General features: G+C 51.1%; 1 protein-coding gene across 3 annotated transcripts in view; it reads left to right on the top strand.

The window, feature by feature from the left end:
* Positions 1-20096, top strand: part of TNR (tenascin R) — a 384873-nt gene extending 364777 nt beyond the window's left edge. For 2 of the 3 annotated variants that reach the window (XM_066371569.1, XM_066371571.1), the window contains 5 exons: positions 6073-6224; positions 7539-7635; positions 10400-10561; positions 11921-12084; positions 12879-18955. In XM_066371569.1, the coding sequence (XP_066227666.1) occupies positions 6073-6224; positions 7539-7635; positions 10400-10561; positions 11921-12084; positions 12879-12998 (695 nt within the window). In that variant the 3' untranslated portion in view covers positions 12999-18955. The other variant, XR_010749415.1, reaches the window with a different exon arrangement.
* The last annotated feature ends 5334 nt before the right edge of the window (positions 20097-25430 follow it).

Genomic DNA, 25430 nt, shown 5'->3' with positions numbered 1-25430 from the left:
GGCAGGAGGAGACCAGAGCAGTGGCATCTCCCTGATCCAACCCTCTCCTTGCCGTGTTAATTGAAGAGACACAGACGGAGACCAGGCCAGTCTGTCATCAACTAACCTACCATGGAATTGCGTCTCCTGATATAGCAAATCCAAGGACTAGTACACCAGTTATGTGAGCATGTGTCTCTCCGGTCAGGGAGCCTGTGTTTGATTCTGAAAGGGAAGACTAGGAAGCCTGATGAGTCAAGGCAGGTGGGCTACAAAGCTGGAGGACCCTCCCCAGCAACTCTGCTTAAGAGGAAGACATCCACGCTGTGTTACTCAGCTGATCCTCCGTTCCCTTCACCCCCTTCAAGTCTGTCGCTGCCTCTTCTCTTGGATTCCCAGTACTACTGCCTCCTAAGAGAGTCTTACCTCCAGCCTCACCCCTTCTGACTCATTCTCCATACCATGATGAGAACCAGCTTTCTAAACACTTGAGCTTGAAGTCCATCACTGGACTCTTCAGCCTCTGGCCTTCAGGAGAAGTTCCAAGTCTTTAAGGGGCGTGGTCCAGCCCCGCCTTCCTCCCCAAACCCCTCCCTCACTCAGCCCACCCAGCTTTTGCTCTGTCTCTTGGCGAACCATGTGATCTCCCCAAATCAGCTCTACTTTTTCATTGGCCTGGGAAACACCCTTCCCCGCCCACTGTGGCTCACCTCTATATCCTATCAGAGCCTAAAGTAAGGAACCCTTTCTGATTGGCACCTGCCAATCCCTACTCCATCCCAGGCCCAACGCTCACCCTACCCTCTCCAGCCCCAGGCTTCCTGGCGTGCTCACTTCCTTGCTCTATAGCTCTTTGTGTTTACCTCTTTTCAAGAGCTCATAGAGCTTGGACTTACATTTGCCTGTTTCGCCCACCTGAGTGTGAACAAGCTGAAAGAGAGGACTATATTTTTTTTTCTCTTTTATATTTCCATCTCTTTCTTAGGCCAGTACTTAGAACCCAGCAGACCCTTCCTGTATGTTTGTTGATCAAATACATAAAAGTATACATGACTGACTCCCCACTTCTAACTTCAGGGGGATAAAAAACTTTACAAGCAGTCCCCAGGTTACAAATGAGATAGGTTCTGTATGTTTGTTCTTTAAGTTGAATTTGTATGTAACTTGGACAGGTACATTTACCTATTAAATGCAACTTAGATGTTTGTCTTAACATAGTATTTATTTTTACCTTTCTGTGCATATAAATACTTAAATATTTTAAAGTAAACCTTAAACAGTCTTGGATGATGCAGGAGATGAGGGACTTGTTGGAGAGGGTGGATGGTGTTAGAGTCAGGGTTGATCCTGCTGCTGGAGTCAGTGTCCTGAAGGAGGCATCCAGGGAGGTTTGGACAGAGCCTTTCTTTTTCTCATCATCAGGCCCTGTAGCGTCTCAGGCCTTCAGTAACTGCACAGTAAACTGTGGTGAACCTCTCTGTGTCGGGATCTTGCTCCTCTAACTTTGCTATTCCTGCTTCAATAAAAGAAAAAGCATCAGCTAAATCTCTTGTAGAAACCTTTTTCGATTCTGGGGATTCTAGGTCCCTGTTTTCTTCCCTAAATGCTGTCCTCTGCTGCTCCAGTTCCAGAAGGTCGTCACTGGTTACTGCCATGGGAGTCAGGTAACTCAATGATATCAATTTCACTGATGTCCAACTGCAGGGATTACCAATAGCCCTTAAGGTGCTCCGTTCATAAGTACAAGTTGGATGTTTGTGACTCGGGGACTTATTGTAAACAGACGAATGAATTAGAAAATGCCATCAAGGTGGCTAAGGTGATAGGTTTGACCACCCCCGTGGGCTGAATGGGTAACTTTGCCCTCCCCACAAACCTGCCAAGCACCTACACACGTCTAGGGAAAACAAATCCAAGTTCTGGTGGCCAGAGGTGGTTCTGAGTCTGTTCTCAGAGAGAAACACTGACATCTCGGCTTTGGTCCTGATGCTGAGGCTGTAAGGGCGGGCGGTGGACAGATACTCTCCAAAGACACTCACTCAGACCATCTTGAAGACTGTATCCAAGAACACAACCCAAGGAAGGGACAGGGCGGGGACAGGAGAGGTCTCTTCCTTGACTCCCAGCCGCTGGGAGTTATCTGAGTGCACGTCATGTAGCTTGCCTCTGTCCACTCGGCCGGCCGCCTTCAGATGCCCAACACAAACCAATTCCCAAGCCGTTCTTCCGGCAAGTGGCCGGTCCTATTGATCTCACAATTGCATCTAGAAACACTTAACCATGAGACAATTCAGTGTCCTGATCACTTGGCATTGCTTTCTTCCTAACTTGGTAATCAACAAAGCCTGAGCTTTTAAAGAAAAAGCCTCTCTGTCAGGCTGAGTCCCAGCTATTATACCAAAAGGAAGAAAAGCCCGCCAGCTTTGCTCGGGGTCCTGAAATTTCTGCCTGGAGGAATATTACTGGGATGACCTCTGTGTGGGTTAAAGGTCAGTTTCTGTTGATATTAGATGGAATGTGACAGCCCGAGAGCCTTTAGGGGATGCCTAACATCTTCCCTGACAGTTCCCTGAAAGTTGAATCCACAGTATACACACAACGAACACAGCAGGACTGCAATCAGTGTCATCTTCGATGTTTGTGACGCCGAAGTCCAGGAACCCTCCCCTCCCAAAAAAATCAGAACTTCAAGGCAAAACGTCTCTTCTCTAGGGCTAGTCATCTCAGGTAATTATGTTTTTGTTTTTGGTAGGTCTATCTTGAGAGCAACTAATATATTTGAGCCTTTTAAAAGTATCTATGCTATAACCTATTAAATAATTTACATGATCAGCATGAAGTAGCCTGTATAAGATCATTTATTTACTTATTCGGAAGTCTGGTTTTGTATGTGTATTTGTGTGAGGTTGTCATTGTAGGGGTTTGAGAGGTCGTCAGGGGCACACATGTTGGGTATGGGGAAGAAATGTGCGGTTCTGGCTCCTTTAAGAAGCTGAGTTGATTCAGAAGAAAGGGCTGTTAGTGCCAAAGGTAGAAGTGAGTGGAAGACCAAGAACATTCTGATCTTTTAAAATGAGAAATTCAGGTCACGAGAGAGGGCTGGTTGCTCCTGAGACCGGGTGGAGAATGGCCCGGAAGCCGGGAAATAATTGCGGTGCTCCCAAAGCCGCCAGGAACGGGGAAGAAGCTCACTAGCAGCTGTCCCTGAAATATAATTGTGACCTGTAGGCACAGGTGGGATGGCGAACACTAATGAGCTGTAGGACATGCTGACGACGAAAGTGAAGAGCATTTCTGCAGCTATTCTGGAAGTCGGCTTTCATTTTGGGGGGGTAAAGATATTTAATTTGAACATAGGACTTTTTTTTTTAGGTCACTTTAGCCTTTGGGGCTTTGTGCACTCACAAGCTAGATAGAGACATAAATCCATCCTCTGCCGCGTGGAGAGAGACAGGTCCAGTAAACTGTCGCATGGTCTCGTCCCTGTTTTAGCGGAGTGCACAGAGCATTTGACTTGAGGTTGGAAAGTCAAGGTCCAGTGACCGGGAGAAGTCATGTGATTTTCCTGAGCGCCATCCCCTTCCCTGTAAAACAACATTTTGACTCATAACAATCAGACTTCCTCTCAAGTTTCTTGCAAGAATTACATGAAAATAAAAACACGCTTTGTAAAGCCCAAGTTCCGTAGTAATACACTGTTATTCTCTGGTGTGACCATGCCTGAGGTAGGCGGTGCCTTTGTTCCAAACTTCCTTCAGTCAGAGCCACCCTTGGCCGTGGTGTGGCAGAGCTGAGGGACAGTCCTGGGCAGGGGGAGTTCACTCATCTCTGGGCGGGGGGGGGGGGGGGGGGGTAAAGTATGTGGAATACCAACCTGTTCCCAACACAGGCTGCTTTGCTTCACTGATGATCTGTGACCTGTGCCTTAGGTGACCTGGGCCTTCAGTTGGGTTATATCTTCTTTCTTGTGTGACCCACCAGCAGGCTTTCCAAGTGGCTGGGTGTCACACCCTGCAGTGCACAGGTACCGCCACTAGGGGACACTGTAGTGACTGGCCGGTGAGGTCTGTAGCCAGCCTCCTCTTGACTCTGCTGTACAGTTCAAGGATGCATGCGGAACCACATCAACCACACCACTACCTTTCCCGGGCCCCCAAATCACGGTCCCTCACTCACGAGCTCTACTTTGAACTTGCTCTAACAGCTTCTGCAGTCCAGAGAGCCCCTCTGCAGGGATCTCTGCTCCTCAGCTTGCTTGCTAAGCATTAAACGGTACCCTGAAGCTAAGCTCTTCAAGACACATGATTTAAGCTTCTCTTTCAGCTAATTAGATATTGTTCTACAAATTGGGCTGTACTCTCTGAAAGATGAGCAGCAATTTATTCCCCCTGCCCTCTCTTTAAACTTGTGCTGACCCGTAAAGCATGGCCGTTTGATTGTTGAGTCCAATCAGGAGCGTGTTTGCGCGAGGACTGGATATCCGTCTTGTTGCTAACGCGGGGCTGGTTTGGGCATTCCTCGGTGGCTGCTGCGAAGATGGCACAAGGCTCTGCTTAGGTGCCTCTCGCCCCTTTGAAAGGTGGGCCCTATGGGGATGCAGTGTGGCCCGTGCTTCTGTCATCTCCTGAGTAACCAGTCTCTAGTTGCATGAACACATCCTCACCTTTGGGGAGAGGGGTATTATTAGTTTTTTATTTATTTTTATTTTTTATTTAGAAATTAAATGTAATGGGGCAACATTGGCCCGTAGGAATACATAGTATACACCTCCATAGCATGCGAAGTATTTATTGCGTTGTGTTCCCATCACCTGAAGTCAAACCACTTTTTGTTACCATATATTTGGCCCCCTTTGCTCCCCTCCCCCACTTCCTCCCTCTGATAACCACTTCCCTTTTGTCTATGTCCATGAGTCTCAGTTTGATATCCCACCTATGTGTGAAATTATATAGTTCTTAGCTTTTTCTGCTTTACTTATTTTGCTTAGCATATTCTCAAGGTCTACCCATGTTGTCACAAATAGCAATATGTCATTTCTTATGGCTGAGTAGAATTCCATTGTATATATCTATCACATTGTCTTTAGCCAATCATCTATCAAGGGACACTTTGGTTGTTTCCATGTCTTGGCCACTGTGAATAATGCTGCGATGAATATGGGGGTGCATGTGTCTTTACATACAAATGTTTTCAAATTTTGAGGGTAGATACCCAGTAAAGGGATTGCTGGGTCATATGGTACTTCTAGTCTTAATTTTTTGAGGACCCACCATACTGTCTTCCATAATGGCTGTACCAGTTTACATTCCTACTAGCAGTAAATGAAGGTTTTTTTCCACAACCTTTCTTGTTATTACCCGTCTTGTTGATAACGGCCAATCTAACAGGTATGAGGTAGTATCTCATTGTAGTTCTGATTTGCATTTCTCTAACAGCTAGCAAAGATGAGTATTTTTCATATATCTATTTTTTGTTTGTATGTCTTCATAAGAGAATTGTCTGTTCAGTTCCTCTCATTTTTTAATTGGATTGTTTGTTGTTGAGCTTTGTCAGTTCTTTATATATTTTGGATATTAACCCCTTTTCAGAGCTATAGTTTGTGAATATCATTTGCCATTTGGTTGGCTGTCATTTTGTTTTTGGTTTCTTTTGCTGTGCAGAAGCTTTTTAGTTTGATATAGTCCCCATTCATTTGTTTATGCCTTTACTTTCCTTGCCTTTGGGGCTAAATTCATAAAATGTTCTCTACGGCCTAGGTCCAAAAGTTTAGTATTTTATATTATCCCTATTTTACTGATGAGAAAACTGATGCCCAGGAAGTCAGGCCATTTGCTGAAGCTAAATAACAAGTAAAAGGAGGAGCCGGATTGTGAACCCAGCTCTTTGGACCTCAGATCCCATAAGACTATATACTGTCTGGTTAATCCAACTTCAGGTGGACAATGGGGGAATGCAGGATGAAGCAGGAGTCCCACACACTGTGGGATCCAGAGTGGATGAAGTACCACGAGAACCTCTACACCCTCCTCTGACCCAAGGGCCTCATGATCAATGCGAGGATCCTTTCAGGATGTCACCTCTTTTTCTGTGCAGGGGGCCGGGTCTTCCCTCATCCTCAAGACTGTGCCCAGCATTTGATGAACGGAGACACTCTGAGCGGGGTTTATACCATCTTCCTCCATGGAGACCTCAGCCAGAAGCTGCAGGTGTACTGCGACATGACCACAGACGGCGGGGGCTGGATTGTAAGTACACACGCGGCTCTCCATGCAAGTAAATGTCCTGGTGTTCTAGTCCACCTTGCTCAGCGCCGGCAGACCCAGACTTTGCCATCCTCTACCCATCCCTTTGTCTACCCCCCTCATGTCCCTCTTGGGGGCTTGTCATTGTCCTCAGGGCCCTTTCTCAGCAACCCAGTCATAGGTTTGGCCGGGCAGAGAAAGGAGTAGCATATGGAGGCTGCAGTGGCCTGGCCCAGGGAGGGGGGGGGGTGTCCTTCTGCAATGACAGTTCATGCAGAGAGGTGCCAGGACAGGGACCAGTGACTCAGATAAACACAGGGTCTTGCCTGCTGGGGACTACAGCTATCATAAAGGAATAGAGGAGGCGAGCCTCTCTGGGGGGGTCATGAGGATCGTTCTATCAGACGACTGCATTTGAGGGAGCAGAGGAGGGACAGACCATGCGTAGTCAGCTCTAGTTACAAAAACCACTCCTGCCCCCCAGCTTCCTTGGCCTCCCCGGTTCTCCCCCAGAGCAGCCGCAGCCTTCAGGTAGCACCAATGACTAGGAAAAGGGGAGACATTTCCTGTGACCACCCTCCTCCCTGTCTGGGAGCTCAGGACAGAGAGAAGGGAAAGGTAGCCTCAGAAATGTCCCCAGCCATCAGGGCAGCCCACGATGCAGACGGGAAGGGTCCCGCAGCCGGGCCCTGAAGCAGCCCGGCATCAGCCGAGTGAGTATGGGTGGAAAGAAGTCTTTGAATGGAGTAAAATGGTGACTGTGCCCATAATAGCTACTCTTAGGAGACACTGCCTTGTTTGTTCCTGACATATCTGTGCCGCCTTCATAAAGCATAACTGGAGATTGAAGCCGAGGCTAGGGTGTATTGGAGGCTGGATGAGATTGGCACTGAACCAGCTTGGAAAATGAATGATATGCAGTAGCTTTGCCTGTGACGGAGTGATGTGAAGTGACTAGCTGATGTGAAGTGGGTCCTGCTCTTTTAGTGAGAAATGCTGTCTGCCGCACTCCTGGTGCAAAAAGATGACTCTGAGAGCCAGTTTCCCCTGACTCTCTGGGGGCTCGATGTGTGATGAATCCCAGTGTCAGCATCACCCCCGGCCTGCTCCTCGGGGCCTCTGCGCTTGGCGAGAAGGGCGCTGAGCGTCCCCTACGAACACGGCTGTGCAAGTGCTGAGCTCTGTACTGCAGAGCTCTGTGTCCGAGCGCCGGTGTCCTTGCGCATATAAAACCGAGTCCCAGCGATGTTACTCACAAGTTCCTTCTCTGGCTTCCCGTGATCCTCGCCCCCCACCCCCTACCCCACCTCTTCGCAGGTGTTCCAGAGGCGGCAGAACGGCCAGACGGACTTCTTCCGGAAGTGGGCCGAGTACCGAGACGGCTTCGGGAACCTGGAGGATGAGTTCTGGCTGGGTAACGCCCCCGTTTTGCTTGCCCACGGCCTGCTGCTCTGGCTTTCTGTCTGCCTCGCTCCTCTCTGCATCCATCCGGGAGGCTCAGCCACCCCGCGTCTGCTGAGGAGTTGACAGCTCGTGAATTGCTTTCAGTACCTCCGGCTCTGTTTGGCTGCACTATTGATTTGTTTTGATCTCATTGTGGTGGTTTCCTCTTTGCTCTGTCTCTTCCCATCCTTATTAATGGCCTCTTATGCTGATGGGTCTTGACAAGAGGCAACTACAAAGGCGCGGGTCAGCCTGCCGGGCAAGGGGGGCGCGAAGGGCACCAGGGCGGCTGGCCATCTCCCACGAGCCGGCACCAGCCAGCCAGCCGGCCGGCCTGCGGGGCAGGAGAGAACCAGGCAGCCACTCTGCTCCCGTTCCTTGGGGGGACGCTATTGCCTGACTTGGCGAGGGAAGGAGAACAGGGCGAGTGGCATCAGAGGTGGCCGTCAGTTTCTTAGAGGGCCGACACTGGCGAGAGGTGCAGATTGAGACAGAACAGGTGTGAGAAGGTAAGCACATGCCCGGCCCAGGTGAGTGGCAGGTGGCGGGTGCTACTCCCTGGAGGGAGTACATTTTCTGACCTGCCTCCCCTCTTGGTTAGATTTTCAGTGAGAATAACCGGGTTCCGAATTCGCGGCCTCCTCTCTACCTCCCTGTCACTGTCCCCTCCGGCCCTCACCATCTCTCTCCCCTAAACGTCCTCCCCGCCTCCAGGACCGCTCATTGGCACATGGCCACCAGGGTGGTCTTCCTCACACCCCAAATCTGCGCAGTGGTGCACCCCATATGTAAAACTTCCTAAGGACTCCTCATAACCGCCAGGTGAAAGCTAAGCACTTTAGCTCAGGTACTGGGCCTCTCCGAGCTACCATGCAGCCCGCTCCCCACCGAGCGCCCCCCTCTTCCCCGCAGACCCCCCGCCCGACACCACACTCCAAACATTCAGAGCCACTGACGTCTCCTCTGCGAGGAATGCTCCCCCAGCCCCCTGGCCGAGGCCCTGTGTGCCTTGGTGTCTATGTATATCCAAAGACCCAGAGAACACATCCTGCCCATCTGACTCAACCTTTATCTGTAGGACAGCTGGACACTCCCTTATTAGTGGCCAATTTCCACGCTCTGAAATCACAGACCATTTCCCAGTCTCCCTGACTATATTATGCCAGCTCTGTGTAGGTCTGGGACCACAGCGTGTTCCTCTCTTAACCCCATTGCCTCTTGCAGTGCCTGGGGGCCTGTAGGCACCTAAAGTGTAGCTCGCAACCAGTCAATGATAAGAATTTGTTGGGTGCCTATTAGGTCTGTGTTGGGTATCAAACCACAGAAATACTAGCACCAAACTGAGATGAGAGTTAAGGTTAGAATCACGGTTAAGGTTTCTCCTTAATCTTAAATTGAGAAAGAGAATTTAGAAATACCACTCCCCCTATCAATTCAAGGTTATTTACTCCTTAGGCCCCAAATATCTGTCCTGTCCTCAGAGATGTCATCCTGTACTGGGAAGCACCGTACTAACCTCTGAGCTACTGACGAGAAGGCCGCAGACCCTGAGAGGAGGACGCGTTCCGCTTCCTGGAGGGGCACGGAGGAGCAGCAGCACACAGGAGGGGAGGGGACCAGCACAGAGGGGAGGCAAGGGTCCCCTCGATGTGAACCAGCGGGACAGGGGAGAGACCAGCCAGCCAGAGAGGAGGAGGAGTCAGGGACAGAAGAAAATGGGGTGAGGTGAATAAAGGCACACGTGGTATCTAAACTCTGGAAGAGACATCTGGACTTGGTTCCGTAGGGGACAGGGAGCCAGCGAAAGCTCCGGAACAGGGGCGTGGCCTGGGGATGTGTCGTTTGGCAGCAAGACTCAGGTTGGTGTAACCGAATGGGTGTGACCCATGGTTTTTGTCCTGAGTTGGGTTTCCTAGCAGCAGAGCCTAAGAGAGGGATTCTTGTTCATGGGTTATATCTGGGGGTGCCCTCAGGAGAGGGGGAGTAGGGAAAGCAGAATAAAGCCGGTATGGGGAGCAGATGCAAAAATGGGGTCTTGGCTGGAGACTAGCTTCAGTCTGATCCTCAGGGAAGCACTGTAGCCTAGACTGCTCCTCAGCGCTGGGGTCAGGGGGCTGGGCTTCTGTCTGTAGCCCCCACCAGGCATTGATGGGGGTCTGTCCCACAGTGTGGGGCGTGGAGACTGCAGCTTCCAGGGCGAAGTGACTCCTGTTTGGTCAAGGGCAGTTATCCAAGGAGGCGGCAGTTATGAGTTACCTGGAGGCTGAGCAAGTGAGGAGGGTTTGTGAAGAGAGGTGGACAGACCCCTTTGTAGGCTACTAGGAGATGCAGGGTATTTGGAGAGCCTGGGTCGCAGGCTCCTCTGATCACTATTTCTACCCCTTACTTCCTGTCACTCATGCCAAAGGATTGACGCCCATCTGATGCCCCTTGTCACTTTCACCCAACGCCATGTTTGGCGTGAGAGGTAGCAGGGACAGGGCCAGGCACACCGGGGCTCAGGGCTTGTCAGTCACTGGGCCTAAACTAGACATCAGGGCCCCTGAGCTGACCTGGGGTAGAGACTCCTCTGCAAACCTGGGACAGGCTTTCCAGGAGGACGTTCCGGGTCTGGGAGGGGCTGTTTGACAACAGCCTGGGACAGGCCGAGCCACCCAGACGCCCTTCCTCTTCCTGGTGACACCTGTCTTGAGGCCACAGTCCCAGGCTCCTACATTCTCTGTTCATCTCCGCAGGGCTGGACCACATCCACAGGATCACGTCCCAGGGCCGCTATGAGCTGCGCGTGGACATGCGGGACGCCCAGGAGGCCGCCTTCGCCTATTACGACAAGTTCTCTGTCGAGGACAGCAGAAGCCTGTACAAACTCCGTGTAGGAGACTACAACGGCACTGCAGGTGCCCTGGCCCCTGAGCAGGCCCTGCACAGACGTGTGGCAGGACCAGGTTCCCCCTGCTCCAGGCCTGAGCCATCCTGGCAGCACCTGAGTTTGGGAATTCCCCCCTGGCCAGGGAGCCGGGCACAGGGCTGCGAATCGCTGGCTCTGGTCCAGCTGTCCCTAACCACGCAGGTGACCCGAAATCAATTTCCCAAGGCTTCAGAGTCCTCATGGGGGGGGGGGGGGGAGGGAGTGCAATTTAAATACAGTGAAAGTTCTTTTAAGATTTAAAAAACAAAGTTCAGTGGGAGGGTAAGAATTATTTTTCTTGTCAAGATTAATCAGTGTGGGTTCCTACCCAGAGAGGGCAGAACCTTTGTCTGGGTAGACATCGCCCCTGCAATGACATCTAGGAAGCCATCTTTAATGCAAATAGACCAGATTCCCCCTCCCGTATTCTGCGATGCGCCCCCCACCCATGAGAAATCATCATCACCCCATCAATGAGCAGACAGCAGCCCTTAATTGTCCCCCACTGGCCCGTTCCTGTTCATTCTTCCACAGAACCACACATGTCATCACGTTTTCTCTAGAGGTTTTTTATGACATTCCTACAAAGGAGAACCACTGTTTCTGGAAGCTCCGTTGCATTGATACTTTTATCAGAACACAACACTGCGTCTGCTCCTTAGGCTTAGCCAGTCTGTTTCCTGGGTTCTATTAGACCACGTTTCCTAAAAACCATGTCCTGCCAAATATGTGCATGGCATTGTCGGTTCTTTTAATTAACTAAATGCTAGTGCATAATTTTAGCAACATGTCTGTACCTCTTGGCACTAAGAAGACCATCAAGGTATTGCTCGTCCCAGTTCTGCCTCTGTCCGGTTATTTCAGGGACATGACTCCAAACAGGATGTGCTTTCCTTTGTTGTTCTTCACATTTCAGACCGTTCCCAGTGCCCACGAGACAGGCCTGAATGGCCCATCCAAAGGTCCACTTACCACGCATTGGGCATAAAATAACCATTGAAACAGTATATTAAAGGCTCTGACTGAATCGTTTCAAAAATAAGCAGGCTGCAAAGTGGTGACCCAGATTGTCCCATGTCACCGTGCCTCGTCCCTGTCCCCTCTGGAGACAAAGGGAGTCACGAATGCGTGTCCCAGGGCTGTCCCGGAGAAGACAGGCAGCGGGTGAGGTGGTGCCCAGTGGACAGAGTTCTGAGCAGAAGGTCGGGCCGAGGAGATGGGTCGGAGAGAGCAGCGTGGGGTAGCCAGGCTGACCAGCAGGCGGAAGGCCAGGTTGGTTGGGACGTCCAGAAAATCCCGACGAAAGAGTGACAAAGTGAACCACCTCACGAATGCTCCTTTCTTCCAGGGGACTCCCTCAGCTATCATCAGGGACGCCCTTTCTCCACCAAGGACAGAGATAATGACATTGCCGTTACCAACTGCGCCCTGTCCTACAAGGGGGCGTGGTGGTATAAGAACTGCCACCGAACCAACCTCAACGGGAAGTACGGGGAGTCCAGGCACAGTCAGGTGGGTGAGGCCCAGGGCCGTGGAGCCCACGGGCCCTTAGCTTTATGTTTAAATCGCACGTGTGGGTCTTACCTTCCCTTTTAAAATGAAATGCTCAGTCTCAAGAAGGGAGGGGTACAAAGAGGAAAGGAAGGCAGACCCGGGGTGAGGGCAGGATGGAGTGGGAGGCAGGAGTGGACTCGGGAGCGAGAACTCACCCAGAGAAGCCCTTGACAACCAGTCAAGTCCTAGTTCATTTCCTCATCTGGAAGATTCCATGAAGATCCTGTCAATGCCAGGGGCAGCTTTGTGGGTTCAGTCTCAGCCTAGAGAGTAACCCAGGAAGAGAGAGGTCAGGGCTCTTCCCCATGTGTAAACAGGGCTGTCTGTCCCCATTCGAGGCCACATATCTCTAGGATGGGCTGGGTGATGGCGTGACCAGCTGGGACGTTCTCAGCCTTAGCACTGGAATGCCCACAGCCAGGGGAACCCCTAGTCCTGGACAGACCAAGAGTGTTGGTCACCTCAGTGGGAACCACCTGACTCTCCCTCTAGGAGTGAGCAGTCCCACACTGTGACTCTCTCCGAAATGCTTTCATGCTGTTGGGATTTTGAAGCTCTAGCGTCTGGTGCAGGCAAACCCTGAAGGCCAAAAGCACAGAGCTGGCAGTAAGGAGTGACCTGCGACACCTTCCAGACAGAGACCCAGGCTACACGTTTAAAAGGCAAACGCTGGGGAGAGGCTATGCTCTGAGCACACTGGGAAACGCGCCACATCTTGGGTTCTCTGACATGCTACCCTTCCTCCTTCCCAGGGGATCAACTGGTACCACTGGAGAGGCCACGAGTCCTCCATCCCCTTCGTGGAAATGAAGGCACGCCCCTACAACCACCGTCCTGTGGTGGGGAGGAAACGGCGGTCCTTGCATTTCTGAGCCGTGGGTGGCCACTGGCCAACTGATCTTTTCTGTCATTTGTATTTTATAATATGAAACAAGGGGTAGGGGGGTCATAGTACTGTGCTTTGCAACATAATCCGAGTGTCTGAAGGAAGCGGGGTTTAGCAGGATCAGCTGAGCATCACTGCCCATGGTTTCTGCCACCCGTGGGCCTGACCCTCAATCCATTCTCCCTCCTCCCCCCGCCCCCCACCCAGCAGGAAAGGGGAGATGTTTTCGTAGAAGACCAACTCAAAGGCAAGTGCAGGAGTCAGGTTGTTATGGTGATGGGCACATACCTTCTCTCTGTGCCCTCTTTCTGAGATGCCCTTCACTCCCACATTTTTGTCCCTGGCCACTGCCTTCGATGGCCCGGTGCTCACGCAGGCCAATGGAAGAAGCCTCTGCAAGAGAGTTTTGCCAACAACTCCCCTTAAGAGGACGTGGACTGAGCTGACCCCATCCCACCAACTCAAGTCCTCTTTCACAGGCCAAAGAGTCTCATCTTCTGACCCTTCCGGCCGAGTGTCCCCTGTTACTTCTCAAGGTGTGGTGGCTCCCTTCCAGCTCCAAGCGATCCTGTGCCTGCCTCCATGCTGCCTGGAGACCCCCAGGGCCCAACCACTGCCTCAGGTTCCGGTTCCCAAGGTGTCCATCGCCCATGTTTGTCCCGCAGCTGCACAGTGGCTGTGTCCCTGTGGGTCACACGTCACTGCTCCCTCCCTCTTTGGGAGCGGGAAAGGGAGACGGTTGTGGCTTTTAATGCTTTGGGGTCTGGCCTTGAGGAAAAGACAGAAGAAGGAGAATTCGGGGCCCCCACCACTGAGATTTGAGGTCCCATGAAGAACAGCCTTACCTAGCTCCGTTCTGTTTCTGGTCCTACATGTCAGGAGTGTTATTTTTTTTCTCTGAGTTACAAACTGATTTCTGTCTTCAGCTGGGCTCTCCTCTGTGTGGAAGGCTTAATCGGAGTCAAAGAAGCTCTATGGTCAGTTGGCCAGTCTCCTGACCGATAATCCCTGGGAAGAGGTAGAATTTGAGGCTTTTGTTTTTGTTTTCCTCTCCTTTGGTCCCATGTGAAACAGGAATGACCTCCTTAATGAGGTGAGGCCAGGAGAAGCCTTTCTTCATCTTCTTTTATTATTCTGCCTTTGAGAGGAAAAGTGAAAAGCACAGGAGGAAATTACATCTGGAAATCCAAAGGTGAACCGGCGAGGGTTGTGGCCCACCTCCCGCCTTATGAGATGTGCTCTCTCCACTAGCGATGATTTGATTTTTAAGCCCAGGCGCACTGGAGGCTCTAGAAGCCAAGAGTCTTCAACTTCACCAAATCAGATGTCGGCTGCAGCTGACCCTGCAGCGTCTGCCGAATCCGAGCTCGGTTCCCCAGCTGCCCGACCCCTTCGCCTCCCTTTCCTGAGGGCCCGGTTCCATTATCTGCATCCTGGTACCTTCCCAGCCAGCTCCGGATGGGCCCAAGAGTAGGAAATGTTCTAATGGGACCGTCCACAGCCCAGCCGAGCTTGGATGAGAAGGGATCGTCCTCGAGGCTGAGAGGCACACCTGTGATGTCACCAGACGCGTCAGCTGCCGCTTGCTGCGGCAGAACCCACGCCCACAGCAGGCCTCCTGAAAAACAGGGATGATGTGTTCATTTCTTCGTTCACCGTGGGCTTCCGGAAACACCTAGGAGAGGCAAGAAAACATGAACAATCCTGTCTAGAAACCAGAACATTAAGTAAGGCTCGGCGAGAGCGGTGGGCCACCGGCGAACAGCAGGACGCCCGCTGAATGGGGATGCTGGGAAGCGAAGGTCTAGGCCAGTGTCGCGGGCTCTGTGACCGCAGGGAGGTGGCTGCACCTCCCTGGGCCTCAGTTTCCTCACCGGTGGCATGAAAGGGCGAACCAGAGTGACTTCTTCCCTTTCAGCTCTGACAGTCAGCAGTGCTCATCTGAACTGAACACCTCACTGGCATTGGTGAGAGCTCCAGCAAGTAGCAAAAATTCACCGGAAAACCTGCCTTATTTGGAAAGGGGGGAAGGAAGGGAAGAAGGGAGGAAGGAGACAGATTCGGAAGTCACAACACACACATACACACACAGTGCAGGAAGGCTTATGCCAAGCAGGAGGCTGCACTGATTTTGTACATGAAAGCAGAGCCCCGGGGCTGGGGTGGCCCCGGTAACAGCCCACCACATCTAGGGAGCTGCAACAGGACCCTGAGCCCTCGTGTAGCCGCTCAGGTGACAGCCAGGGAACATCGGTGCAAACCCAAATCTGCCTTTCACTGGAACCATTTTACCCCAAGGGACACTTCTAAGAATAGCCTCTGTGGCACCACCTAGATTCATTTTAAAGGATCTTAAAGCAAGAAAGGGACTCCAGAGATGAGCTCACCCAAAAGGATTTAGATTCCTTTTTTTTTTTTTTAAGTAGAATCATTTTCCCACGAGTTTTTACCATTTGTAAGAGACACTGTGCCTCTTCTCTTCCCCAAGACCCCTGGCCAACCTGCCTCGGAGTGTTTCACCTTCACTCCCTGATCTCTGCTAAGCCGGCTCTTCCACACAGGTAGTTCTTCCCACAGGTGGATCCACAGCAACACTCAAAAACACCCACCCTGAGCACCCGAGTTCCCCTCCAGGGACACAAAAGGAATCAGACCCTGCCCAAGGACAATTTAACTGGAGACACACCAGGATAGTATGTACTTACAAACACAAACGAGAAAACCACCAATGACTGCAACAGACTCACTGCCTAGACCCGAGATCCAAACAGGCCCTCCTTGTTGCGTTTCCCCATCAGAAAGACAGTTTCCAGCACAGGAAACTCGCTTCCTCCAGGGTCACTGCTGGAGGGGAAGTGGTATGGAGAAGCCAATGTGTGGAAAAGTGCTGGCCTTCAGATCAGACTTACCTGGGGGAGGGAGACTTGCTGAGTGTCGCCACAAGGTGGCGATCACAACCCCCAGTCCTATCCAGTAACCCCGTGGGCATTGTCGTCGGGGTGAGGACAGTAAGGTCCTCCACGTTCCTGGGAGAACCCACACCAAACCAGGACCCAGGAAAACTGGCCAACGGATTTGCACAGATTTGTGAAAGAAAAAAGAAAACAGTTAAATGGAGAGCAAACGTCCACAGATAGCTCAGTCCACCTGACCCTCCACAGACCCACCCCATATGCAGCGGTCAGGACTTCGCACCTGCTCCTCTCCACCTGGGACCCCCTCCCCCAGCGCCCTGCACACAGAATATTGGTCTTCCCGACACAGACCTGGAGAACCAAGGTTGCCAATGAGCTCAATGCCAAACCCAACAATCCCTACCACGTTTAGACTTGTGAAATTCAGTGCTGGAACAGAGCTGTCGGTGGAGGCCCGGAAGGTCATTATGGAACCTTTCCAAAGAGCTGTTGTAAAACCATCAGCTGAGATTGGGTTTGTGAGCTCCTCTCTGTTCTGCCTTCTGGAGGGAAAAATAGACCCTGTGAGAACGATGGACCAAGCTGAGGGGTTGGCACCACCCAGTTGGTGGCCTGGACTGGCAAATACTCTTGGAGCTTCAATTCTTTTTTCTTCTTTTTTTTAACCCCCACCCAGAATTTCAGGAAAGGTAGGGCTGCTGACCCAGGATATGTGCTTTCCTATGGCTTCTTTCTGGTTCACTAGAACACCTTCCTTCCGTTTCTTTCCCTCCCAAGGGGGCACTGGCCTTGCCCCTCACTGTCTGCTCTTAAAACCCAAAAGGAACCTCTAGAAGATTCCACCTTGAGTTCCGTTCCCGTAATCCCACAGAAGGTGGGACAGGGGTTCTCACTTGGCTTGTGAGGACTTGTCAAGGCTGCAGGAGGGCCCTGGACCTCAGAGGCCGGGGCGGACCTGTGAAGCTGGGTGTCTGCCTCTGCCCAGAGCTCCAGATGCAGGAGCTGCTGGCCGGGCTCTGCCTGGTCCGTTTCCCCCCAGGGGACAGGGGCACGGGGGCTGAGGAAAGGTGACTCCCAAGGGTGGCTTCTGGATTGTGCCTGTGGCCTCTCTCTGGCCGTACCCTGGCGTCCTTTGGCCACGTCCCTGAAGAGCTTTGACTGCTTCCTCAAACCCTTGTTTTCCCGGTGTGATGAGGTTTCCCTCGACTGCATGGGCACCACCGGGCCAAACGGGAACTCACTGACTCAACGAAAACCCCTGAAAGCAAGTAGGGAAAGAACCCCAGTGCACCTGAAGAGGGCGTGTGGGGTCGGCTCCAGTCCCGTGTGACAGTGTGGCTCTGGTGCTTCATCCTAACGGTTTCACCCTGGGTTTGCTTACATTCATTCTGTGTTCTTCGAGCTGGAGAAATGGCTGGGAAGAAGGAAAAATAAAATATAAAATGCCAAATCACATAAAAAAACGAGCTGATGGATCATTAGGGACTGAAAGCAAGGCTTCTCTCCAGGGGCCCCACCATCACAATGTGGAGACGGGTGTGAGGTCCCGGCTGAGGGACCAGCATTAGCTCCTCGCTCTCAGGCCCCAACCTCCCCACACCCCTGTCAGCTCGCTCACGTCGCCTGAGAAGAAATGAAGGTCCCAGGAGCTTGTCTCTGCCCAGACACGGAGAAGCAGGCCTTTCCTGGCTCGCTCAGCCTGCCTGGACCTCTCCTTTTCTCCCCAGTCACAAGCCTGCTTTGTCACCTCCAGCATTCCTGATTATTTTGTCAAGGTCACCCCTTGCCTGAGGCAGGACTTCATCACACCTGAAGCACTTCGTTGTCCCAGTGTCCTTGGCAAGCCTCGCTGTCTTTGGGCAGTGTTGCCTTTTCTCTGGACCAGAAATCCTCCCTCCTTCCCCAAGCTTCATCGGGAAACTGCAGGACATCCACAGAGCACGGCTCTTGTTCCCCAGAAAAACTCGGCCCCTCTGTTAGCTTACTAAAACAGCTCCTCCTTGTCAGCTGTGAGGCTGTGCTCATGCGAAATTTCCAATTCGGAAACATTAACCCTTTCGGTCTCACCAATCGGCTCTCCCAGGTGCTAGCATCAGCTCGTTGGCCCCTGTGGGTTTGTGGAAGGCAGTGCAAACATCCGAGGAGGCCTGCAGCCCCTAAGCCACAGAGAGGGTTGGAGTCCTGAGACGTGGCAGAGGCAAACGCACAGATGAGTACTATTATTTTCTTCCCGTCAGCGGTTTAGCAGCCCCCAGCGATACCTTGGGTTGCTTTTCCGCATCCGGTCATTGAACACTGACCTGCTCAACACTGCATCCAAAAGGCAAATGTTAGGAGCACACCTTCAGCACTGGAAGAGACTCAGGGTATCTCCCCCAGCTCTCTCATTTCACACTCCGGGCCCAGAAAGGTTAGGCAGCTTGCTCAAGTTCACACAGCTGCTTAGTTAAACAGCTGAGCTCAGATGTAGCATAGGCTTTTTCATTTCCCTCTCTCCAAATGAAGACTTCAGAGAATTGGTATTGTGGCACACCTACTGTTTTCCAAATAATGGGTTAGGAACTTGACATATGTTATTTTGTTAAGTTGTCACCAGAACCCTGACTCAAGTTTAACCATTTTACAGATGAGAGAACGAAGGCACAGAAAGGTTCAGCAACATGCCGAAAATCACACAGCTATAAGGAGAGTCATAATCGGAAGTGCTTTGTCTGATTCTAACACTCCCACTTTGCTACTTCATGAGTGGCCGCCCCTTCTATCTACTTAACCGAGTGGCCACCATCATGGATTTGCTCACGGTCTCACAAAGGGGCTTCTCGTGCCACTTCCCCTCAGTATTTTAAAAAGAGGGAGTCTTAAATTGTTTTTGCAACATACTCCAGGGGATCCTCAACCTCACCATCAGGAGTAAGAAACATCCTGGCTGTTTGTTTGTTTTTCTTACACAGGATGTGAGAAAGAGGGTCCCAGCAGGTTGGAAGGCAGCTATGCTCACCACTATACCACCAATGCTGCAGGGGTCCCAGCAGGTTGGGAGGGGAAGATCAAGACCAGAACACAAACACTGGTACCCCTACCCCCAGACCGCTGCTTTGGGGATCTGTGGCCTCCCTCTCACCCAACATTGGACAGTGGGAAACTCCAGAGCCATGCTTTCCAAACTGGGGCAGACAATGTAGCCAGGATTGGGGCGGGAAAGTCACAGAATAAACATGGCACCTGTGCCTGGAGTGTCAGTTTCACTCCTGAATTGGGGAGGGAAAGGCTACATCAGTAATGTATTCAAACAGATGCAGGTGGTATCAAAGGCAGAAATCCCAAGAATTTTTAGGCTGAAACTGGCAGGTGACAGACTAGTTTGGGCTCCCTCTTCCCAGACTTTCAGGGGCACAAAGACATCATTCTTTGTGGGCCCTGGCAGGAGCACATCAGCGGAAATTTCGGAGGAGATGGCTAGAAGACGGCAGGGGACTTCCCCAGTGGGCCCGGAGCTCAGAGGACAGTTGGCTATAATCTCAGCTCTCTATGCCACTTTGGGGAATTGAGAAGGAAATTGTTTCTTGGTAGTTTTAGCTGCCAGGCCAAAACCCCAGAAATGAACCCCTTTCTCTTCATTGAATGACATTTCTATAATATATTGGGGCATAGCTAGAACTCCCTGAGAGGGGAGTTCATGTCATGGTCCTCTTCCATGCAGGGACACCTGTGTGTTACCCGCAGTGGAAACCATGGTTAATGCAGTTGTGTCAGCCAAGAAAGTGCTCCTCAACCACCCACCCTGCCTCCCACTCCTGTCCTGAGACCTAGACTCAAGTTTAACCATAGGCTCAAGGGTCAGAACCTGTAGGAGTTATTGTTAACTGACAGACACCTCCTTCCTGTCATTCACATTGCCCCCCACCCTCCTCCAATTATTCCAACTTCAAGTTCACTCCAGGCCCATAGACTGCCCCATGCCCTGAGCAAGTCACTGTGACTTCACTGTGACTTTAGGGAGCGGTCACCCGGGGCGCGGCCAGCTGAAACCCACCCTAGATAGTCGTTCAGAGAACTCACCAACACCAAATCCTCCAATCCCTCTGAATTTGCGTTTGCCATTTTAACCTTTTAACAGCCTTTTCAGGTAAAAAAATAAATAACAAAGACCAATTTACTGACTTTGTAGCTACAGTGTGCTCAGAAAAGCATTGATGTGAAAGAAAGGCTGGAAGGAAGAAGGAAAACAAGGAGAAAATGGAGTCCGCACGGCTCAGGTGGGGTACGCTTGTATGAACTAAACTAAACAGAACAAAAACCCCGGGAGGGAGCGGACAGACCGACGCCCCCAGCTTGCCTGGCCCGGTAGCTCAAAGACTGGGATCTCCGCTTGTTAACCATTGTTAACTAGTATTTTTAGTCCTGGTTGCTTTAAGCCTCTGTATAGTTCCTTTTTTAAACACATTTTCTATACGTTAATAAAAGATCCTGAAGGACTGATGTCGTCTTCCGAGTCCTGTGGGGAACTGGGGAGGAAGGCTTTCTTCCTCAGCAGCCAGCTGCTCGGACCTCCTGTGCACATGCACCCACCACTTCTGCCCAAACGTCTCCTCTGGGTCACCCGTTCAGGGAGGCGACTCTTGTTCCCAATGTCCTGCTCCTCCCCCTGTGTCCCTTTCCTTCCCTGATCCTGTTTTCTCATTATATCCTCTTGATCTCTCCACCCCTTCCCTCTCCTCCTCTCTTCCCTATCTCCCACCTGCTTTGAACTCTTCCTCTCAACCTTTGCTTTCACCAGCAGAAAAGTCACTGGCAGGTGGTCGCCCCTGCTGGACGCCCCAGCATTACCTGCCATGGTCTTGGGTGTGTGGTTCTGAGCCCCGACCAGCCACAGAGACGGTCTCCCTGTGCTGCTGCCTCAACTCCGGAGTGTCCGGGGGTAGCCAGTTCTCCAGGGCTCTAGTGCCATCTATGGGCCCTGGCGGAGAACAGTCAACAGGCCCAACTTGCTAGGCCTGCCTCCCCTTGGCTCAGTCCGTGTCCAGCTCCTATGCCCACCTGCTCCTCAGACTTGGTCATCTTGGAAAACATTCCCTCCCCCCCCCCCCTTGAAAACGGACCCAGTGCACATTGTATGACCGACTGTAACCTCCAGGTAGCACTAGGTAAGACTAGCCAGGTTACAGGCCCACGAGGAGGGCCGCGGAGGACCCTTCTGCAGTTCAGCCCTGCAAGCACACACACAAGTGCAGAGTCACTAACAGAGGCTGTGCAGTGGTGCCGGGACCCCCACCAGCTCTTCCCCGCTGGCCTGGGGAGGGCGTGTTCGGAGACCACCTGGCGGGGGGGAGGTCAGCCTGGCTGGGTCCTGTGACGATGGCAACACCCCAGCATGGACAGGTGAGGAGGGAGCAGTGTGAATGAGAGTCACAGGGCATAAAACAGCATAACCTGGGGGAGCAGGGCCAGGGTGGGGGGCTCATGTTTGCCTGGCCCCTGGCGACCTCTGAGGGACCTCAATGACAGAGCTCCCCCCACCTCCAGGTGCCACAGACTAAACATTATGAATCCCCAGGCCAAGAGGGAGAGACCTTCCTCCATGTCCCCTTGTCAAAAGGGAGACAGAGAAGAGTACCTTTCGAAGGAACAGAGTCCCACACTTGGCAGTTTTTTCCCCCCAAACAGAGTCCTTCCCCCAGTCTTTTGTGGACACCAGCAGGCCTTTTCTCAACCCTGGCAACAGCTCCCAGCCACAGTGACAGCCACCCCCCCCCCCAAGGTGCCCTGCATGAACAGGGGCAGAGCGCTTCCTCGGCCCTCTCCCTGGGGGACGCGGGGGGTGGGGTGGGCTCATTTCCTAGAACACAGACTTCTGGGCTACCAGGCAAGAGGGGCCCTTTGAAAAGAGCCACATTTCCTGGTCCTGTTCTAAATAAGCCACTTGGGGTCACGTTACCAGAGGAACAACCGTTGTCATACGCAGATAAAACTCGTCACCCGAAGCTCCTATCTCGGAAAAGGAGACTGACGGGGGGTGGGGGGACCTGAAGGCACCCCGGTCATTGTGATTTATTCCTGGGGTGGCTGAATGCTACCATTAGAGGCTAACTTCAACTACTATAATTCACCCATTGCTGAGGACCTCCGGGGGCATTTACAACCATCTAAACACAGATTTAATCATTGCTGTGTTATGGGAGCGAAGAACTGCCACGGGTAAAATTAAAAGTGGATTATTAAGCAAGAGAAATGTCAGCAGCATTCGTAATCAGTGCAGTTACCAAGAACCCGACCTAAACACAGTAGCTAGCATCTTCTCTCCTTGTCATGTCTCCAGTGTCCCTGGGGACACGTGTCTTTAGCGGTGACCTTTTCGCTGCATCAGTGGTAAAACGTCATCATGGAATAAGGGCCCATGGAGCCTGTGATCGCTCCGCCCGTGTGACTTGTGCAATAGAGTCCATCACGCAGGCTTTCAGAGAACCATGAAAAGGGCACACACTGGCCACCTAAGTCCACACACAGCGGCGTCTCTAGTTCGCCATCCCTCCACGTTCAGTACGACCTACTATGGGCCAGACCCAGCGCTGTCTCTGCATGTGCAGAAATAAAGGCCTGGTCCCCCTTGAAGAGATTCCATCTCTTTTGGCCTCTTCCCGTGTCATCCACTTGTACCAAACTGCCTCCCCGCCCCAGGCTAGATGTCCCACACGCATGCGTGAAGCCCTCGCTTCCAAGATTTTATAATAGAATAAAATGAAGATTCCCCAATATGTGTTTATGTGTTCACGAGGAACTTGGAAGGAGGTATACAGAGAAAGAATTCAGTTAATTAGGATAAGTGTTGTCATTTCAATATTGACCATATATTTATATAGTCACAAAAACTAGGGGACTAGGGGACGTGCAGATACTCCAGTACTTTCAGCCTTTTGTAGAGTACACTTTCACCAATGAAATAAAAGTTGGCTTTGCATCTCATTTGCCTAATTGAACAACTTTCTTTGACCTGTCGTTCTTGTTTGCTTTTCTGATGTTCTTGTTTAATAAAAAAAAAAAATCAAATGCTTCTTTTTTTTATTGCTTCATATTCATTCTGAAACATCCCCTAATTTTTGTGAGCAGACTACATATATATATTATCTCAGGTACATTTGAAACACTTCAAATGCTAAGAAAAGTGGCAATAAGTAGCTTCTTGAATGTGAAAAGCTAACAGGACCTGCTCAAAGGATTACATGCTGTAGACTCTTTCTTGGGGGAGTGGAAGGGGGAAGAGAGCATCAGAAAATAAATGTCCCGGTGCCTTTAGGTATTGTTGCCCCTGAAGGCCTTAAAGAACAACAGCTCTGACCGAGGTCACCACGAGGCCCTCTGTCACAGCTTGCAGGGTCTGCCAAAGCTTTGGGTCTGCTTGTCACAACAGGCCATAATAAGCCCTTTTGAGGTTTCTGGGAAACGCACGTAAATTATAAGAAATGCGGTGGCAATTATGAAAATGCAGTATGCGAGCTGTGCAGGAAGTGTAAAGACCCAAAGAAAACAGTGGGCACCAGGAGGGGACGTGTAAATTATGTCTCCGTTCAGGCACCGCCCGGTGTGATTTGTGGGCCACACTCGCTTTTTATGACTTGCCTTCCATAAATAAAACCCTCAGAGCAATAATCCAAACTTGTACTTACAACCCAAGCAGCACTGCAACTGTTGTCAGCCGTGACCACCTGGATCTCAGCTGACGTACTGCCACAGAAGTGTCACCCACAAGGAAGGGGTCCACATGCCACATAGAACTAACAGTCCCCCTCTACCTTCCCCCTAAACCCATCATGTAACACTTGAATACTCTGAGAGATCGTCTTATAAATCTAGCCTTTGACCACCCTTCTTATTTTCCCAAAGAAATGACCTGAACTTTAACTCAGTTTGAAATGTCCATGCTAGCTACAGGGCAGGGTTTTAACACGCCAGTACCATTAACATTTCGGTCAGATGGTTCTTCGTTGTAGGACGGTGTCCTGTGCATTGTAGAATATTTAGTAGCATCCCTGGCCTCTACCCACTAAATTCCAGTAGGACCACCACCCCCTTCCAAGTTATAAAAAACAAAAATATCCAGATGCTGACAAATGCAATCTGCCCTTGGGGAGCAAATTCACCCTCAGTTGAGAGTTGCTCTTTCATGATTTATCACCAAAAGAAGATGACTTCAATCCAGACTTCATTAAAGCAACATTTTAAGAAGCATCAGTCCATTTCAGCCCATAAGACAAAAGAGCCCCCCCAACACCAAAGAGAACATTGCTATAGCTTTTCTATTGAATTTCCTTTTATGTACTTTATAAATGTTTGAAGAGCTATCTGTGTTCTCAGTTCCATTTCGTTGGAATCACTGTGGGCATGAGATTAGATTCCAAGGTAGGGACTAGAATTTAAAAAGACAGTGCTGATAGAAAATGAGAGTTTGACTCTCCACAGTTCAATTTGTCATGGCTCTCCAGGAATTAATTAAGCTTCAAATTCAGGGTCACTTATAAATTAGACCTTTGGCTCTGCTGCTTCCCCTGATGGACAATAATAAATGGTATTGATTGTTTAAGATCCCCAAATGCCTCCCAATCTCATCTGTCCTGGAGTTTTCTTTTAAAAAAAAAAAGAAATGAGGGTAAGTTAGGCACCAAAGACAAGAGGAAGGGAAGGCTTTATCCCAACATACTGCCCTAGTTCAGGGTTCTGGCCATCTGAACAAGGAAGCAGGTGTCACTGCCCATACCCCCAGGAGAACGAGGACATCAAGTCACATGACTATGCGCTCCATGATATCAGGGAGCAGGCCCCGGCCAAGGGAAACTTGTGTCACAAGAACAGAGATGAAGCAAAAGGAAAAATCAAAAGCTTTCCAGGAAAGAAATTTGCTACATCCTCAGTAAGTGACAGAGAAGCATGCCACCACTGAACCCCTCCCCCGACTCACCCTCCCAACAAGCTCTTCCGGCTCCCAGGAAGGGGGCTGCAGGGAGGGACACCACATTTCCTCTGGCTTTATCAGAGAAGTCACCATGCTGGCTTTTCTTTCCTATTGCCCCAGCCACACATGCCTCTTGGTCCATGTGACCTAGTTCTTCTGTACTTAGAAGGTGCAGTCACCATGGTGATGTATGTTTAGGGTACCCGGGATAAAAACAGGATCACCACGCAAGCGTGATGGGCAGCAGTGGCCCTTGTGTTTGCTTCTCTGGGTCAGGTGAGATGGGCCTGGTTCCGTCTCTTTAAGAGACTGATGGGGTCCCTTCCAGCAGGTGTGTGTGAAGAAGCCACAGAGCTCACAGCCAGGGAGGAAAACTTGCGTTTCACATCTTGGTGCCAAAGAGTTGCTGCTTTCCTTTGGGATCCTTTGCACCACAGTCCTCCTCCAGATCAAGGGTCAGGGAGCAACTAAGTAAGGGGCTCTACCAGCAAGCTCTGCCTGGCACTCGTCCTCGGACTCCCAGGACCATTGATTTCTCCCTCAAAGTCAAGCCGCTACG

This window comes from Saccopteryx leptura, chromosome 2 (genome assembly GCF_036850995.1).
Source record: "Saccopteryx leptura isolate mSacLep1 chromosome 2, mSacLep1_pri_phased_curated, whole genome shotgun sequence".
Classification (NCBI taxonomy): Eukaryota; Metazoa; Chordata; class Mammalia; order Chiroptera; family Emballonuridae; genus Saccopteryx; species Saccopteryx leptura.
Note: the sequence above shows the minus strand (reverse complement) of the source record. Positions and strands in the feature narration are given on the sequence as shown.